This window comes from Hippoglossus stenolepis, chromosome 13 (genome assembly GCF_022539355.2).
Source record: "Hippoglossus stenolepis isolate QCI-W04-F060 chromosome 13, HSTE1.2, whole genome shotgun sequence".
Classification (NCBI taxonomy): domain Eukaryota; kingdom Metazoa; phylum Chordata; class Actinopteri; order Pleuronectiformes; family Pleuronectidae; genus Hippoglossus; species Hippoglossus stenolepis.
In genome coordinates this window covers 20,112,575-20,132,872 of record NC_061495.1, presented here as the reverse complement: position 1 = coordinate 20,132,872, position 20,298 = coordinate 20,112,575, and the positions used below count along the sequence as shown (strand labels likewise).

Sequence of the window (20,298 nt, the reverse complement as noted above, 5' to 3'; positions counted from 1 at the left end):
TTAGGTTAATGTCCCCAACCAATCTCTGTTCATCAGAGAATAAATTTAATCATTTGCTTAATTTGTGGTAAGACCATTGTAGTTTTTTAAGTGAGTCGATATTAATGCCCAAAATCATTTGTAGACATTATACGGTTAAGGAACGAGGATTATTATAAAATGTTCTTCCAACATTGATGCTCTATTTATGTACCTCCACCAAACAGGTTTGTTTTCACCTGTGTTTGTTTGTTAGTTAGCAGGATAATGCAAAAACTACTGGACGGATGAAAACAAAACTTGGCTAAATTCAATACAATGTGCAAGTTACGATTACAACCACAAGACTATAAGCAATGCTACAGCACATTTTATTTGAAACGGAGGAAACAGGAAGTGGCGACGCTGTCAGGACAGAGTATCGAATTTATTAAATTGATATATTTTTGTTTGTTTGTCTGTTAGTTAGCAGGATGGTGAAGAAATAACAGGACAGATTACTACGAAATGTAGTAGCAGGATGCAGTATGGGTCAGGAAAGAACCAATAACATTTTTGTGCAGATCCAGGAATTTTTTTCATCTTTCTTTTACATTGTGAGATGTTTTTTTTCGTTGACATTTTTCTTTATTTGTCAGAGAATTATTAATGAATCTTACTGAAAGAAATCCGGCATGTTTAGGCAACTGATATTTCTGTGAGTGCAAAAGCAATTTGGTGCAGATACAAATAATAGTCTGGTCAGAGTGGATTTAAATAAGGGTTTCGTAAGGGGACTGTTGGAGGAGGTATGTGCCCTCTGCTGTTCTAGTTTCATCTGTGCTTGTTAGTCAGGATTATGCAAAAACTACTGAACTGGTTTCCATTAAATGTTGTGGAGGGATGGTGCGTGATCCAAGGAAGATCCAGATAAATGGACTTTCTCTAACATGGCGTGATAAGGTGTTAGCCTTGGCAGAGAGGTACGCGCTCCAAGCACCCTGCTAGTTGAAGGTAAAATATTTCACAGATAGGGTGACATTTTCATAAGTAGAGATTTTACTGACGTTATAAATGTCTGGAGCAGTGAGCAGGTTGTGTGTGTGTGTCCATATCAGCTTGTAGGTGTGTATTATTATTATCGGTGTTTTATGCACTACACTCCCGCCCACCATCCAGGGTGAGCCATCAGGGCAGCCTTTGGAATTGAATCTAGCCAGGTCCATCCAAGCCCAGCGCTCTGCACCAGACAGAGGGGTCTGTTTCATTGCCCCCCCCCTGTCTGTCCCTGAGTCTGACTCCTGCTGATGGGATCATGGCTGTGGATCACTCCTGCTAATAACACTCCACCCCCCTCCCCTGTCTGAGGGGTATTGCCTGCTTCACGCTCACAAACGCAGCACTTAATTGCCATGTCGGCACAGGCGGAATCCAATCAACTGTGATGATACAGCGGCAAACTGTTGCTTTTTCATCCCCTTCTCATCTTTGGAATGATTTTTTGCTTTATTTTCATGCTGAAACCTTCAGTCAATTAACCATTAACATCATTTTTTATGAAGCAAAATGCCAAATACTATCTGGTTCTCTCCTCTCAGATGTGAGGATTTTCTGTGATAATCATCAGTTGCATCTTGATATTTGTTCAAGTTGAGAGTGAGAAGCCTGGTTTATGTGTGACTACCAGACCGAGGATTCTTACATCTAATGATCTAATGATGAAATAAATAACTACATGTTATTAACTATCACTTAAATGATCAATTAGGTTTATCCAAGCATTTTAAATACTCAATTAATTATCACTTATGTATAATGAGAGTTTTATATATATATATATATATTATTGTTCAGTCATGCACAGAGTATGAACACACAGCAGCAGCTGCACCTTCATTAGATCCGTTTTTGGGGGGGTTTATATGAGTGTTTGTGTAGCACACTGCAGACATATCATGTATCTGTAGTTGGGCTCATCATATCATGTGCTGCGTTTTGATCTGCGGCCTCTTTGAAGTCAGATGTAATAAATTTGCTCATCAATTACATCGCCTGGCTCAGCCTTCTGTGTGTGTTTTGTTTGGTGTCCGCTCCAGTTAATTAGAACAGAACGTGTCATGTCATCCTTGAGATAGCGGCTAATAAATGCGAGCTGTCTGAAACCGCTGCCTCATAAGCCTGCTTTGCTCTCGCAGCAGAAAGGAGCAGCATGCGGGATGGAAGGGTGATTCAGTTTGTGTTGAAAATTATGCACCGGCAGCTTCCTGTGGAAACCTGTGCATGCAGAGGACTCTTCACGGAGACATCCGAGGTGGCACAAATGACTCAATCCAGACCTCACATAAACACATTCATGTTTACGTTGTGTCCACGTGTGAGTCCTGTCTCGGATTCTTCAGATAGTTGCTGACATTTAAACGCCTTGAAGTTTAAAGTGAAGAGATAGTCCTATCGCGCTATCTTTACATTATCAGCTCTTATCAGCGCTGCCGCCATTGCCCTGCTGTGTCTGTGACTCATCGCAGAGACGTAAAGCATTTAGCAGCCGGAATACCACGCGGTGAAAGACATGAAAGGCTTCATGGTCCTGGAGTAGAGGCCAGAGACCACCAGCGTCTTTTAAAGGACCAGAATCAGCTTTGTTGGTATTGCTAGTGATGCTCTGGTTTCAAACTTTCAGACCAGTAACACCAACAGATTTATAGCTACATGATACAGAGAGTATATGAAAGCACACATATCCAAACTTGATGAACACCCTGTGCTGGACAGAAGCGACGGAAACCCAGAAGACAAGAAATCAGCTGAGGATCCCACAAACTTGGTGGGAGGTAAATGAAACGATTGTAGGAGCCTCAACTGGTGTGAGGACATTTCTTGTCTTCTGGTTTATATCTACATGATAACATTATACTTGCAAATGCAAAAATTATGACAATTAAGGGGGGAAAAAAATGTCTCTTCGTAATGCCTCAATGCATATGCAAGATACACACTGATTATATTCCCAGTGTGAATTCCAGTTACATATTACCAATAATCATATGATTGGATATTGGTCGTCTGGTTGAGCAGTTTGTCCGCGGTTCAATTCCTGGTTCCTCTTGAACCCACACATATGGACCCCCTTTATGGGGGTGGGGATCGTCTGTGGCGAAGGGCGCAACAACTTCTGTCCTGGGAAACTTAACTACTCCCTCTGAAACTCACGGGCAGACCTTTTTGTCCTGAACACTAAAAGCCTTGGTTACTTTTTCAGTCGGCCCTATATCCATCTAATCAGTTGGGATTTTTTGAGCAAGAACAGAAGCTCTGCAGAAATAAGCAAAAGAAAAACCCTTTGTGACCTTTGGCTCTACAATTAACGACCTCCACTCAGAGCGTCGGACGCCCGTCTTTGTGGCCGTGTCATGGCAGAGATGTGTTGGACGGAGCTTTTGTTTGAGCGGTTACTCATGTCTCTGGCTTTTTGTTCTCTAATAGCGAGTTATCTGGGCCCTGCCCTTTTGACCTCACCACTCTGACACACTGCTCTGCTCAAAGACAAGGACTAGGCCACGACCATGAAAACTCAAAATCCACCACGAATCATATGTAAAAAAAAAAAAAAAAGTATGTTCTGAAAGTAAATGTACTGGATACAATTATGTAGATTCTGTTTAATTTATGTGACAAACATGAAAGATTTGTTTATTGTCAATTAATCAATTACTCCAGTGATTTTCTACCTTTTTCCTTATAAAACAAAATAAAGAAGCACTTTTTGTGACCCGTCATCTCACATTTCATCCTGACATGTTTCAAATGGAAAACCTTTTGTAGGCTGGACGATTTAAAACTTTATAGATCAGAAGTAATGTTTTATAAACATACAATTTTGTGTAGTGGACACGTTATATCTTTTTTCCTGTCCCGTAAATCTCCTCCTGACCCTAGTTCCACCTTTTTTTCTATCGTTGATAATCTTTGGGTTCCTGTTTCTGGGTTTTGGCTGTTGAAGGGATAAAAATAGTAAATTTGAAGATGCCTAATTGGGACTTTTGGAAGATTTCATGGCTATACTTTTAACTTATTTCATCAACAAACTGTGGTGAGAGTTTGACAGAAATTATGATTTTAAAGGGCAGTTAATATAATATCTATTGAATTCTGACCATTGAACATGAGTTAATAAAAAATCTTTTATGGTAAAAAGCAAGTGTTCATCATCTCAAAATTAGAACATTTCTTTTAAATTGTGTTGCTTCCATTAGTAAAAAGAATAAATAGTACATAAGAGACTGTTGATTGCTTCCTTTTATTATCAGTGGTACTTGATAATGTCCATATTCCACACTAACAGCTGTGTACAATAAACTGTCTGTACAACAGTATTTGATATTTCACGTTTGGTATTTCCACGGCGTTTTCAAACTACTGCTGTGTGAGACTCGTTTCTTGATAATGCACCTGAGCTCAGTCTGTGAAGTAACTTTCTAATGCGAAAGCGTTATTGGCCAAAATTGAACAGTCTCTTACTCCCCGAGCTTCGCTGAACGAATTTGGTGAGTTCAAATCAATACAGGCCTGGAGGGTGGGGGTGGGGGCTCCCAGTTCACACAGAGAAACAGTATCAGGGAGACGCAGAGAGAACTGCAGTCGATGTTATCAAATTATGGTTGTGGTGTGTGTGAGTGTGTGAGTGAGTGAGTGTATGAGACTGTGGTTGACAGTGCAAAGTGAAATCATAATAGAGTTTCTGAGGACCAGACAGAGTTATTACAGAGCAGGATGTGGAAAAGCTATAAAATGGCTGGCTGTTACAGGTGTGTGTGTGTGTCTCAGGATTGTCCACATGTATTTCACGGATCATACATGTAATTGTACACACAAGGGTGTGACAGTTCGGCGGTTCGATCCCCTTCTCCCCCCTTTCTGCGCGCTGAAGTGTCCTTGGGCAAGATACTCAACCTGTGCCTGTAGTGTATGATTGATGTGTGATAGAGAAAGAGCTGCACATAGAAGCACTGTACAAATGAGCTCTATAAATACATAGACCATTTACATATACATGACAGAATAGATGTGTGAGTTTAAGACAAGATCAGAGAGACAGATTCAGGATTCAGGACGCCCTCAGCAGTGGATCGTTCAAACCATATTACACAATCTGATTTGCCATTTAATCACCATTCGTATATGTCTCACCGGCCACTGTCCTGAAATCATGCTCCTCCTGATGGTTTCCTGATTGTTACTGTTCCTAAGGTGGTATATTCTGGAGCTGAGATCCAGGCCAGCATGTGTTTGATCGTCTCCTCAGAGCGGTTCCACTGAAATTATACAAAAAACAAGGTGTTCCAATCTTAAAAGTGAAAAACAATAGGAGAGCTGTAATCAGCTCTGCTTTCTGAGACAGGACATCGCTGCTGTATTTTCCTAAAGTAAAAAAGCAGAGAGAGTTTTATCTGAACAGACTGACTCTTATTCATGCACTTTGTTGGAATTTAACAAGTTTCCGTGACTACACAGTTTTGACTTCTTGAGTAGGCGAACTAGAACTCAGGAGAATGTATACCTCCGTCAAGGCCTTAAAGATGATCAAGCCGTACTAAATTCCACACACTCATATATAACAGCTCCCTATATGTACCAATTTTTAGCTAGATCCATAAATTATTCTGTGGGAAAATGTTGAAAAACCTCTCACAATGTTAAAGAAGTGGAAAAACTAAATTGTATGGGTTGTTCCCAGACCCACACGGCTTCCTACCACTAATTTTCATGGAAACAAAGGAACAGGGGTAAAAACATAACCTCTTTGGCATATGTAAAATGTGCTGTAGGGCTGCTACATTTCAGATTTTATGTAAAGAAAAAACTAAGTTGATGTTCTTTCAGGATCTCGTTTCCAATTTCAAAAACACGTCACTGTCACAGAAAATTCGCACCCAATGTCAAATATCACTAATCTGAAAACTGTAAGTTTGGTGCTACATCAAATGTTTTATTGATATGAATCATTAATGGTTGACACATTTTTCCACTTTGATGCTGCTGCTGGAGCTCCGGCTGCTTCTCTATTACAGATCACTAACCTCTGACCTCAGCTCTGGCTGCTGCAGTAACTAAATGCTATTTGCATAATTTGAGAGGAGTATTGCAATATCAGGATGTGAAATAGTAAGTGAAGCGCACTAGTTTTTAATTTAATGGAACAAATTGCTTTTTGGTGCTCACAGTTTATAATTGTGAGGATACAGATGAGTCCCAAATGTTTTTTAAAAGCAACCAGTGAACCTAACAGGATTTGCTGAAGGAACATGTCATTCGTCAGACGCTTTTATCCAAAGCGACTTACATTTAGTGCACTCAACATGTATGAAGGGCCATTTAGGGGTTCAGTATCTTGCCCAAGGACACGCAGAGGGGGAAGACTGAGGATTAAACCTCCAACAAACCCCTGTTGTTTTTCGAAATCTTGACATTTTAACTTTTTTTTATGGTGAAAAGACAAATATTCTGCTAGAAAGAAGAAAATCGATGGACTCGAGAGGCGTACAGACAGTCAGGTATTACACAGAGCCTGTATGCCCCTCCTACACACACACACACGCACTAAACGTGTACATTCACACATTCAGTGGCGCCTAAAAGTCTGAGACTTATTTCAAAAGTTGTGTTAGACTTTTGGACCCCACTTCAGGCACAGAATGGCTGCACATATCCAGTGTCTTTTCCTTTTTTTTTCCGTCCCCGTCCTTGTGTTTCTGTCTCATCACATCACATCTCAGTTGTCAGTCCCAGAGCCTTATGAGTGTATCAGGTGGCACCTTCCCTCAGGCTCCGTAATGCCTTGATTCCACCACAGCCTGATTTGATATCAGACGTAATCCAGACAGTGGCTGCCATCCTCGCCACTTCATCAGCCCTGTCAGTCACTGTTGCCACACACACACACACACACACACACACACACACACACACACACACACACACACACACACACACACACACACACACACACACACACACACACACACACACACACACACACACACACACACACACACACACACACGTTTTATCCAGTCCGAGGTCAACCCTCCCTCATTCCTAAAGCAGATCCTTTCTCTGGTTGTGCCTGGCTTGTCAAGCATGAGCGAAGTGACTCAATAACAAGGGATGCGTGCCGTGACCCCGCCGTCACCCTTTCTTTCCAAGCAGAGAAAGAGAAAAACGTCTTCTATATCACCCTGAAACCATCTTTATCGCACATTCCTGCGTCCTTCCCCCAAGTATGTTGTCTACATGTTCAGCCCCGTTCCCTCGAGACTCTCACGAGGCCCCCGTTGCCCCCAGGCCCACCCCCCCCCCCATAGCAATGCGGGCATTAAAGAGATTGGTGGGGTTGAGCTATTGAGTTGAATTAGACATGGTCAATGTAGCCTTTGCTGTACCAAACCCCCTGAGGGAAAGAGTGGAGGGTTTGAATAGGATGGGAATATGGTGGCAATATGCAACCGTGGTGTGGTTGTCGGCGTTCATCACCGTGTGGTAAAGTCGCTTTGATTTGTTAGTTTGATTAAAAAGAGATTTATGAAAACACACACTTACTGTACAGGCTTTTTTTCTTCACCACTTCTTCAAGTGAGCAGTAGCAACATTGAGACAAAACGAAATGAGTTCTGCTGCTTTTTATCCTGTTATAAACCTGCTTGATTTACATTCAGGATTGGAGGCAGTGATCGCGTGTTTAGTTCCTAGAGGAAACAGGTGTTATTTCCTTCTGTTGCAATTCGTATCTTGTTTGTATATGAGCGAGAGAATTCCTGTGAGCTTTTGGATGAGGAGATATTGGTATTCCTTTGCCATAAAAGCTACTGATGAGCGGAGGGTGGATCTCAGCAGGCTCTCTAGGAACAACACATTTTTTTATGCGATGAAAGCTCTGGAGGGGCTTAACTTGAAATCCTGCTAAAAGATGCTTAACAATGATATCTAATCACCCTCCGGGAGCGTCTCCTCATAAAGGACCAATTACACTCCTTATCTGTTTTCTGTGATGACAAATTTTTCTAAAGGTAACAAACATTGATTTTATTTTTGCCATCTTTGGCCACACAGACTATTTTTCTTGTCCTGCTGCAACATGGCATAAGATAGTTCTCTTTTACAGGTGGCAACTGCTTCCCAATGGACCAGAAGCAATTTAATCAGTGTCGTAATGGATTCGGATGAGACTGTGCCGGGGGAGTTAGCATTGACTTGTAATTAGAGGTACTCCCCTCGCAGGCGAGGTTGAAACGAGGTAGCAAACGGCCACAAAAAGGTGGAGTGCTCTCTGGTAACTGTCTCGAGAACGATGGAAGAAAGAAATGAGGGGACAGAGTGAAAAGAGAATAAGGGCTGATAAGCAGAGGAGAGGGTGGAAAATGAGATGGGTCGAAGTTTTTACATCTGTCACGAAAGGGATCAACACAATTGTCTGACAATCAAAGGTATAGATATTGAAAAGCTATCTGTTAGTTCCCCTGGCCGGCGGACACATCTGGAGGCAAAGCACCTTAGTAATGACAAGTAAGTAGGTCGACTGTCTATGCAGTAGCCTACATCCATTTACTATTATTACCTCCCTCCAACACCTTTTGCTCATGCCTACTTCAAGCTTTTCATTGTCCGATAGCACTCGACTCACACTGTGTTGCATCCAGCTCCCACGGCCATAAAAAGGTCCCTAACTGTCTTGAGAGCAAAGGAAGAAAGAAGTGAGGGTGCAGAATGCAAAGTGATAAGTAAAGTAAATAAGGAGTAATTAGTGGAGGAGAGGGTTGGGAATGAGATCGAAATAAGGTTCAGGTTTTTGCATCCGGTGTGAGAAGGACAAACACAGTTGTTGTCTGATAACCAAAGATATGCATATTGAAAAGCTGTCATTGTGGTCCCAGAATCTTTCCTTTACTTAAAGGGGAACAGTAACATCTGGAACAAAGGTACATTTTGAAATGACATGGCAAGTCGGTTCACTTGTTATTTCTGCATTTACACAGTACATGCATTTACTGTCATCACCCTCTCAACACATTTTGCTCACATTTGCCTACTTAGAGCTTTTCATTGTTCTGAACACTCCACTTCCTCACACTGTGCTGCATCCAGCTCCCGCCGGTCGACTGGAGAGGTCTGTGCCGAAACACACTCAACCTGGTTCCCGCTGCCTGACTACCAATTTGCTGCTCTGTTGCCATAGATACATGCTGGCATCGGCAGGGACTTATGAGAGCCTGTGCTAAGGAAAGGTTGAGATTTACTGACTGCCATCTGGATAAAGAGAAGAATTTTTTTTTCTTAAAGAGGAGAGCTTACCTTGTTTATCTAAGAACTTTCCAAAATTATCTTGGAGCCAAGGCATTGTCGTATTTTTACTTTAAGCCTCTAGGAGAAAAAAACGAGGTGTTGGGTTGTTTACCAAGCGGCACCGTGCTGAAGCATCCCGATGAGATATTGTTTGCCTCCTGTAAATTGTCAAACACCGGCGGAGGGGGAGAGTACATTTACTCAATGTTGTATTTCACTAGAGTTTTTAGGTGATGGTGCTTTACATAAACGAGTATCTGGAGGTATTTTTAGGGCGTTTTCACGTATGAAAGTCAGGACCATGGTCAGAACCAAGTTTTATGTCTTTGTTGTCCTTGATCCGGTTAATTTTCATTTCACATTGCAGTTCAGAGAGCAGGCTTAGGACTTTAGTGTGACATACGAATGTCCTGTCGTCACAACCTACATGGCCTGCATGTACCTTTACTTGACTTTGATTGGTTTGTCGACTGGCGTCTGTCTTTTTGAATGAAGAAGTCTCTCCATTTGAATCTAGCAAAGGAATGACCCAGTTCACTTCGTTAGTTTTCTTGCAAGTGTATTATCATAACTGTAGCCCGCTATTACCAGCAAAATGAACGTCTTTGTCATTGACTGCAGGAAATCCTCTGAGCCCCTTCCACTTCTTCTCCTTCTTCTCCTTCTTCTATTGTTATACGCTGCCTCAACCTCCTGCTATTGGTCAGAAAGTCCAGCACTTTCCAAAGGAAATGTCACTGCAAACCATGGCACATTTGATCCAGACTGACACCACCTCTTTTGGTCTATTGGCACTTTTGACATCTGTCGTTTTGATTCAGACTAAACTGAAAAGTCAGACGTGAAGTCCAGACCAAATAAAGTAGGTGGGAAAGCCGCCAATAATAAATATGTCCCCCGAGTTGCATGTTCCAATTAAATGTCCAAATGAAAGTAAAGATTGCAGCACACTGGCTACCTGCATAGGGAGCAGAGTTTCTACTGTTCATTCAGACTGTTAGAAGAGTAATGAGGGTTGTTCAAAGTCTGTGGCTCTTGTGTTTTGCAGCAAGCTGTGACCCCCTCACCACATCCCTCTATGTCTGTAGGAGCCACCAGACTGCTTTTCTTTTTTTTCACGATGAATAGTTTAAATAGTTGAGTATAGTTTAAAGCTGCTGCTGGCTGCAGGGCTCAGTCTTGGAGTATTATGCATTGTGATGGTGTTGCTTTCTAAAGGATTGAAAATGTTCTTCCTCTTCAGTTTTAACAGCCTTAATGCAGTAAATCCCTCTCCTCATGGGTCACCAAGTTATTGACAAAGAAACGTGCCCGGACATCTATTAGTCCAATCTACACAAGTACCCTGTAAGTCCTCTGCATGTAGCGCACCTTTAATTGACTCAGTGTATCCAGCAGGATGTCTGATGGGCATGCAGCGGCTCAGTGAGTCTTTTTAAAGGCTTCACCTGTGTGTATGCATGTGTGTGTGTGTTTGTGTGTGTGCGTGTATGTGTTGGTGTTTGTAGAGATGGCTTCCTCCAAGGTATAGATTGTCCTGGTTCCTTGCTGACAAACTGTTGCTAATCCCAAACACAGCAGGAGAGAAAATTGGATGGACAGCATCTTTGGAGTGGCTGTAAAGAGCCGTGGTTTAAATACACACTCTCGTATACAGCACAGACACACAAACGCACACAAACACACTCCCTCTCAGGAATGGATGTTGGCACACAGCATGCGTCAGTTCTGCCCACTCGCTGTGACCCAGTATGGAGTGTGACCAGCTGTCCATGGCTGGATTTGCCGGTTTTCAAAGCTGTGTGTGCGTGCGTGCGTGCGTTTGTGCACACTTGTGTATGTGTATATATGTATAAGTAAAGGTGGGCTTGGATGTGAATAAGTAAAGTGTGTTTGTGTGTGTGTGGTGCATGAAGGTGAAAAGAAGTAAATTATGTGTGTCTGTGGGTGTGTATATAAGTAAATTGTTTGTCTGTATAAGTAATCTCTCTCTCTCTCTCTCTGTGTGTGTTGCATGTATGTGAATATACGTAAGTTGTGTGGGTGTGTATATAAGTAAATTGTGTGTATGCGTGTGTTCCTGTACTTACATCTTTGTGAGGACCATGTTAAGCATAGACCCTACAGAGTGAGGAAATCTTTTGGGAAGTGGGGACATTTTGACCAGTCTAAATTGTGTATGTGTGTGTGGTGCCTGTATGTGAATATAAGTACGTTTTGTGGGTGTGTATATAAGTAAAGTGTGTGTGTTGTGTGCATATGGGTGTATTTAAGTAAGGTGTGTGTGTGTGTGCGCGCGCTCAGTTTTCTTTATTTGAATTTCCTCCGATTTTCTTGACATCCTCAGACTCCCCTCATCCTGCTGCTGACAGTACGCTTCCCTCATGTGTGTCCACACTCGCCCACCACAGTCGTAACTTGCGGCAGAGTCCTGGTCATCTGTCACGATCTCCTGCCCTTCCTGCTCTCACTCCAGCTTTTAGACTAATGAGAGAATTTGTAGAGTCAGCCGTTGACTTACAGGTCTCAGAGATTTAATGTGAATTAAGCATCTGCCAACACTGCTCCCGCAGATAATAGAAATAAAGGAATGGGGTTGGTTCTACTTGGTAAAACTTGTGCAGTGTAAGCATAATGTGCTCAGTTTGGTTTCAGCCAGGAACCTAAATTTAATCTCATCCTACATTGTCTTTGTCTCTCCTCGTGTTTCATGTCACTTTCTGCTGTCAGGTATCTACTAAAAGGGAAAATGGCAGAAAACAGACATGAATGTAGAGTCTGCTGAAGGTATTATTTTACATAGCATGAATACAGAGGCAGCTCATGCCAATACCAATCAGAATGCGGTAAATTGGGAACATATGGTCCATCTTTCAGGTTTAATTAAAAGCCTTTGTACAGCACAGTAAACAACAGAAGATGCTCTGCTTCATTTGCTTGAAGCAGGTATCAGTGCTGTGTAATTAGGAATAAATATGACAGAGGAGCATTTTGGCATGTTACTCAAAACTAAGACAAGTCGAGAATAAAAAATAAAACTGAAGGGAAGTTTGATTATCATAAAGAACGTGCAAACTGAAAATTCTGTTTGGTTTTGATTAAATCCATTTGTAAAAATTGTAGGATGCACATCCATTAACATCAGCAAGTTAGTTGTGCACATTCAATCAGTTTTTCTTCTTATTTGCTTGAATGAAAAGAAAAAATTGAATGTCAGAAAACAGTTTTTTTTATAGGTATTTTTCTAATTTGAAAATGCTACAAAACAACAGATCCTACTCAATCCCCCGCCTGTTGGCTCACCTTGTTGAGTGGAGCCCCATGTTTGGAGCCTTGAGTTCCCCTTTGAATCCCCCACAGGTTGAATAATGGGCTAAAAGAGCCCAATTATCTGTAAGAAATAAATAAAGTGAAGAGATGGCAGCTGTGACTCAGGTAATAGAGTTAGACTTCCAATAACTGGAAGCATGCGGAAGTATCCATATAGAAGTGCTGTATGAATGGATGAACGTGATTTGCACTAAAAAAGTGCTTTGAGTGGTCGTTAATGCTGGAATAACCCCATATTAATGAAGTATATTTACTATATCCCAAATTCAAATATACAGAGTGGAAGTCTAATGAGAATCTCTCTATTGCCTAATGGGGGCACTATGATCTACAGTGTGAACAGCTGGATGTCAGGCAGTGCTCACACAGTCTACTGTCATCTAGAAGTGTGGTTTCAGTTCTGATGGATACCAGAATGTCATGTCAACTTTTTACATTTTTGACGTCCATACATAAGTGATGTTGATCTTCAAAATAAACACAATCCCCTCTAGTCTCCCTGTATTAAGTAGACAGGGACTTTTGTGTGTCATGTGATCTCGGTGTTTGCACTGTAAGGGGAACTTGCCACGGTTTTGTAACAGGTAACATAACCCAGAAGCAGACAAGAAGGGAATGGCAAGCAGGGCTAAAAGGTAGTTTACTTGGTTGTTGGGCAGGATCACAAGAGTGCAAACGGACGACAACTCCTAGGTGACGGTCACTCAATTGCCAGAGATGTTCAAGTCACGGTCACAGGCAGGTGGGAGGTCACATGGAAGGTCAGGTGATGTGCAGAAGCTCGATTACCGACAGTGCAGGTGATTTCTTCATCTCATGCAGTATTCTGTTTGCTCTGGCTGCAGATACAGTTTGCCTCCATGCAGGACAAACCGATACAATCATTAATTTATCCCAGCAGCCACTGGCCTTTGGAATAATTTATTGTGAGTTTATATATTGAGAGGGTTGGGTTTGTCTCTGTATTTTATGTTGTATTTATAGTACATTTTTCCGAGTACAGCTGAGATTTGTGTGGATACTGCAAAATGGATAATAAAGATATCCTTGATTCTTGCAATTTAGTCTTTTAAATATTTGTTGCGCAGGAGGAGATGCAAAGAAAATGCATTGCTGGATGGAGGCCAGGTGAAGCCTTTATAGCTTGTGAGTCTAGAAAACAATGATGAGAAACAAAGGTAGAGGAGGAAGACGATATGGATGTCACCTTGACCATTTCTGAGGGTCTCAACTTCTTGACACTCGAAAAATATTCATGCTTGCTCGGTTGGAGTGGCGTCGAGCTCAATAGGCCTGCATGTGCCCTGTAGAGATTTGATTTTGTTTATCTTTGGGGTGACGTTTCAGTCTGGATGGCAAAGTAACAGAGTGGGGCACCTGTTGACGTGCACTGGGTCGTCTGCTATCCACGAGGTTGTTATCCCCTGCTCCTCCAGTCCGTTTGTTGATGTGTCCTTGGGCAAGACGCTGAAGCCTAAATTCCCCCTGACACCTGTGCCAGTAGAGTGTGAATGATCTGTGATATAGAAATCAAGCTGCGTATAGAAGCGCTGTCAATAAGAACAAGAAAAGCGCTAAATAAATGCAGTCCAGTGACTATGGACGATTACTATGTGCACAATTGAATCTTTGGTGACACATATAAATCATTTTCAAATACAATATATCTGTACTTGTAGCAAAATGGCCTGATTAAAAAGTTAATTTAAATTGAAAAGGTTTTGTCTAAAAATGTGTCTATATTTGGTTAGATAAGAATAAGAATACCAGGTCTTATTCTGGATGAAGCCAGAGGTGAATGTGTGATAGGGACATGACACCTGAAACTAACTGATGCATCACTAAAGCCTGAATGCCTGGATTCCACATCATCTTCTGACTCGGAACAGAGATTTCTACGCTCTCAGCCTCAGTGTATGTAACGGAGAGCTGGTGTCTAGTGCAGAGTTCATTAAATACGTCCGCCGGTTTCATCAACCCTGTGTTTGCTGGCAGTGGCTGTGTTAGCCTGTTGACTCTGCAGTATAATGACAAACATAGGCTCTGTGTGCATTTGCCTAATTAGTTAGCGGCTGTAGTCAAAGGCGTAATTGATTGCAGAGGCAATGTGGTTGATTTGCAACTCAACCAAGCTAATAATTTGTTATTGATCGAAGCATTAGCAAGGAAAACCCCACACAGAGATGTAACCCAGCCAAAGTTGTGTAGAAAGTTGACGCTCTCAGTTTTCAATCTACTTTAATGACATTACACCTCGCTAAGCTAACGTCGTAAGGAGCGCAGGGCGGGAGATGATGAACTGCCAGTTCTAGCTCTGCACTGTGGACTCGTGTGTTATGACTGGAGGTGATTACATTTACTGAGGAAAGCATGAGGGTGTATTTGTGTGTCTCTTCCTGCTGGCTGGAACTACTTACGTAATACATGGATAGGGCAGCCAGACTGGATATTATTCATGGTAAAAACTGTATTTTGAGGATAGAGGAGTTGGAGTGAATACTTTTTAACACTTCTCCAGCACGTCTCTCAGGGCCACACATTTTTAAGTTAACTAACTCCTGCTCCACTGACTTGTGGAAACGTCCGCCTCATTGAACAGTCCACTATTGCTTTCAATTCTCCAATTTAATCAGCCATTAAATGAACCTCCAAAGTTTAACTGCACATTTCAAATGATCGTCTTAAGGTTAGAGGTTAGGCACTTCTTTCAGTTGGCTCATCGCTGAGGTAAAAGAGTTTTGTGCGCAGTTTTTCTGTATCTATTTTATGTCTCATCTTTCCAGCCACCCACTAGTTACCTAACATTCTTGCTTTCATCCCACGTTTATGTCCATTTCAACCAAAATTTTATATCTCTGCATTATTCTTCTCTCTCTGTTCCTCTGGATTCGGAGATGAGCGCCCTCAGGAATTGAAAGCTTGGAGAGAAGACATGATTTTGACGAGAATAGTGAGCTTCTTTTCCTTTTAAGCCTGATGTATTAAATGTATTCAGGTGCTGACGTTGTCTCTTCTCTCCTCCAGCCGTATCCCAGAGGCCCACCTTGGCAGTTAGAGGAGAGGTCATCACCATGACAGCGTCCTCGCAGGACTCCACGCCCTCGTCTATGGCTGGCCTCCTCCTCCTCCTCCTCCTCTTCCCGATTGTTTTCACTCAGAACTCAGTCCCGACAACCCCGTCATTGTTTGACCCGCTGACCCAGCCAGAGTGCACAAAGAAAGAACATCCAAAGGTTTCCATCCAAGGTCAGACATCATCTTTAACCACTTGTTAAACATCTGATAAACCTGTTTACAATGTTTACATGGACACAAGGAAACTGAAAGTGCGTTATGTACATAGTAGCCTGATAATAATCAGATATCTCTTTCTATACTTTTGACCCATGGATGTCTTGTTTTGAGATTTACCCTCATTTGGACTGAGATGAAGGAACTTCATATTCTTCGCTTGTTGATAACGAATTCTTTTGAAGTTTTAATGCCAGTTTCAGTTCTAGTCTAGCTTTTGATTGAATTATTTGAATAATGGGACCCTCTTCACTGTGTTGACTTTCATCCGGTCATTACCAAAGCTGCACATTCATGCATTCTTGCAAAAACCCAGTGAAATATCTGGCAAAGCCCTCAATTATTCTCCGTTGTGGACACACTTGGACATCTGTTGTAGTTGTTCTTATTCAACTACTTTCAAGTCCGTTTGGAGTCCACTTAGAGGATGCATGCACAGATGGTGCTCTTGTAGTGTAGTGGCCACACACACACACACACACACACACACAACTAGAATGGCACTCAGTAGAGCGCAAACGTCTGCCAAAGCCCAGTAGTAGTACCCTTGGATTCAATCAAGCTGCACTTACTCATTGACTAAGGATTCGTTTTTTTCATCTACATCCATCAATTATTTCCTGGTAAATCTTGCAATGTTAAAGAAAGTGTTTTAAAATAATTCCTGGATCTGAACTAAATTTAATTGGTTCTTTTTTTTGCCCATGCCACAACGTCTACTTAATTCTGTGGAAATCCGTTCTGTAGTTTTTTCGCATTCACACTGAGAATCAGACGGTGTTGAAAACAAAACCTCTCTGGCGGAGGTAATTAATTGGAGGGTGCACGGATATCTGAGCCTTGTGCACACTGAGGTACAAATATATATAGAGATTTCATGCTGACCTTTGTGTACTTGCAGATATTGACAGTGTGTCCAGGTTTCTATAATACCTATACCCAGTTAAAGAAACTTCTATCTACTCTGCAAATCGCAAATGCACTGACCATAATTATCACCATAATAATAATTCTGTGGATCTTTTTTTTTAAAACACGACTATTATTTTCTACTCTGCCCTTGACGACTTTTCTATAAAGAGTCATAGTTATATAGTGAGCGTTATAATAAGTGATAGGAATAATGGTCAAAACCTCAAAAATATAATGCCTGGGTTATAATATGAATAGTGTTTTCATCTGACTTTACCTCAAGGAAAAACTACAACAACTGATTTTAATATTAATATCATGTGTATCAACAGTTGTGACTCTGAGTAAAACCCAAAGTCACAAGCTTTCTAAACATACACAAGACACTTTTCACAGCCACCAAAATCATTTTCCTGGTGCCACTTGCAACATTACCTCACAGTTTGGCTTTCAGACAGGCCGGGAAAAAAAGAACAACAAAAAAAGCAAGAGGGGACAAGATAGAAATGATTGTGTAGAATAATGGTGCTCGCTATCTTGCCCGCTCCATCTGTACAGTGGTCCGAGAAACAAGGTCTTCTTCCCGGCGTGAAATGGAACAGAACAGTGTGGGGCACAGAATCACAGATAGACGTGGCACAAGGAAAGGTAAACACGCACCAAATTGCTGTGTTTATTTTTGAATAGGGCTGTTTGTGTTCCCCCTGCCGAGCGGTGACAAAGATTGAAGAAGCAGAAAAAAAAAACTTGCTGGTGAGAATCGAGGACGGAGACGCACAAGAAGAAGAGGTGGCCAGAGGGTTTTGTTGTGATTAGAAAAAAAACTTTCTGACATTTTTTTTTTTTTTTTTTGGAGTACAGGATTGTTTCCTTCCATGTCTCCTTCAGTACTCCGGGGCCATCTCGCCCATGTTGTCGGTCTGATCTCTGACTAATGGAACTGAAGATAGACATAAAGACTTCGGTGCCACTTGCTCAACCTCCTGTGTAATAGCGGTTATGAGGTTGAAAAGTGCCGCCTTTTTTCTATCGTAGTTTCAAACCCCAGAACTTGTGAAACGGCCATTTTCCTTTCCACAAAGCTGTGCTGAGTTCACCTATTCGCTGCTGAGTCTTTGCCTCTGTCCCACTTCACCCTCCAGGCCTCCAGATGTCCAGATTAGCCCGAGCTCACCGGTGCTTCGATTCAAAGGCGTGCCACTTGAGAATAGCTCTCATGGCAGGGAGCTGCGAGGCAGCTGGCCTGTCAAAGCGGGCAGAGCAGGGCATTATGGGAAGGCAGCCGTATAGAAAAGGCCTGCACAATGAAAGTGTCAGCGAGAACCTGAGATTAGCCTCTGTGATTGATGAGCGTTTTATAGGAGCTTGTTGAAGCGCTACCTCAGTCACCTGGAGGAGACCCGGAGAGCTGGCTTACTTTGGGTTTGGAGGAGCTTAAACTCATCGATACGCGCTTCACATGTTTGTGCCTTTAAATGACAAGTAATTGTTTGTGTTGTTATGTCTGACTGCCTAAGTAGGGTTTTTCTGCAGCACTTAGTGTCCGTGTGTGATGCAGTGAGATTTAATCCTTGTAGCGTGTGTGTCTGAGCAGGGTGAAGGGATCAGCCGTCCTCCGGTCTCTGAGCTGGTTTGTCCAGTGGAGCGTGCTATCTGCATTAAGCCCAGTCCTGTTCCCTCAGAGTCTTAAGGAAAAACAACCTGAATTTGTCGAATGTTAGGACAAATTTACTGATACATCTGTTAGTCCTGAATCTTTTACTTTGATAAAACTTGCACAGTATCAACAGAAAAGGATTTCCACCTGGTTCTATCAGATTTAACAGGCAGCCAGTCTGTCTTTAAATATTTTATTTTTAAGGGCCACCCAAGTGGAATCTATGTCTGTGATGCTGTGAACCTGCTGCAGCAGCTCTCAGGCATCAAATACATTGCATTCATGGGATTTAAGTCTATGTTGTTACGCAACACGCACTTGAATTCCAGGAAGATGAAAGACTCATCCATCCATTCCATTATCTATACAGCTTATCTCTTGAGGGTCGAGAGGAGGGCTGGAGCCAATCCCAGCAGACATTGTGCAAGAGGTGGGGTACGCACCGTGGTCAGCTCGCCAGTCTATCACAGAGACAAACAACCATTCACACTCACATTCACACCTCCAGTAATCCTAAATTGCAGGTCATTGGACTGTGGGAGGAAGCTGAAATACCAAGAAATACCTTGAGACACAGGGCGAACATGTACAACTCCACAGTTTGGCCGGCAGGTTCAAACCCACAACTTTCTTAGAACATTGCTAACCTCTGCACCACCGCGCCGTCCCAAGATAAAAGATTATTCCACAGATTGCTGTTGTTTCCACCCTTAGTGTTTTACAGTCTTTACAACCGTTGTGAAATGAAGCCATGATTTCTTTGTGCATTTCTTCCTCTGTGGCATGACTCTTGTTGCACACATTCTTTTAAATGTGCAACTATTAGAAAAACATGTCAGCATCGGTAAAAGCAACTGATTGTTGATAAGCTCAGAACCGTACGATTCCTGTGATTTTGACAGTTGGAACCATATTTCGATTCCCATCGCAAATATCAAAGTTGTTATAAATAGCTTTTTATCAAGACATTCGCCAGATACAGAGAAACACTATCATATATGTGAGGTTGCATTTTGTCCACATGGCAAAAGTACAGTTAGTCCAATATTCATCCTTGTGTCCCAACCTCCTGAGGGAAATAATAATAATGATAATGCAATTTATACTATAATTCAATCTATTTATTTATTTAATTTATAATTTGTTTGTATAGCACTTGTCTAAACAAGGTTACAAAGTTCTTTGCAAAATCTATGGCAAAAATTAATTAATCAAAAATAAAAGTAAAATAAAAGGTATTTAATTCAAATATCTTCCTCGTTAGCTGGCAGATGCTTCACTATGGTCACGAGCTAGTCGCTAACTGTGTCTGTTTGGTGCTGTGCAGCTAGTGAACAGTGCCCTGCTGTGGATTACCAATTGCCAATTATTGATTTGGAAAATCCCTCTGTAGTCACATTAGTTTTCACCCACACGCAGCTGGAAAACAGCACCTGAAGTTGTGATGAGTAGAAAACACTAGTTGGCATCACCAGAGGAACACGCACAGACGGATCTAGACAAGCGTCTAGCACGCTGAGAATCAACGCTCTCCATCAGCCTCGACATCACCGTGTTTTTACAGTCTGCTTAAACGCACCATAAACACCGTCGACTGTGAGCTAGGATGTCTGCCGTGCCAGAGGACGTGCCACTGTTACACACTGTGTCAAACACACCACAGATCAGGAAAGGAATCGCGCAACCTCCACCCACAGGCGAACACTGTACAACCCGCCAGCTCCTGATTTAGATGGATGATATTGGCTCGCTGCATAAGACTCCGGGTCTGATAAGAGCGCGGGCATGAGGGCAGCAACCGGAACGCTCTGGAA

General features: G+C 42.0%; 1 protein-coding gene across 3 annotated transcripts in view; it reads left to right on the top strand.

The window, feature by feature from the left end:
- The window catches only part of sema5ba (sema domain, seven thrombospondin repeats (type 1 and type 1-like), transmembrane domain (TM) and short cytoplasmic domain, (semaphorin) 5Ba), a 161,564-nt gene that overhangs the window by 49,470 nt on the left and 91,796 nt on the right, over positions 1–20,298 (top strand). For all 3 annotated transcript variants that reach the window (XM_035174135.2, XM_035174133.2, XM_035174136.2), the window contains exon 3: positions 15,649–15,870. In XM_035174135.2, the coding sequence (XP_035030026.2) occupies positions 15,696–15,870 (175 nt within the window). In that variant the 5' untranslated portion in view covers positions 15,649–15,695. The remainder of the gene's footprint in view (positions 1–15,648; positions 15,871–20,298) is intronic.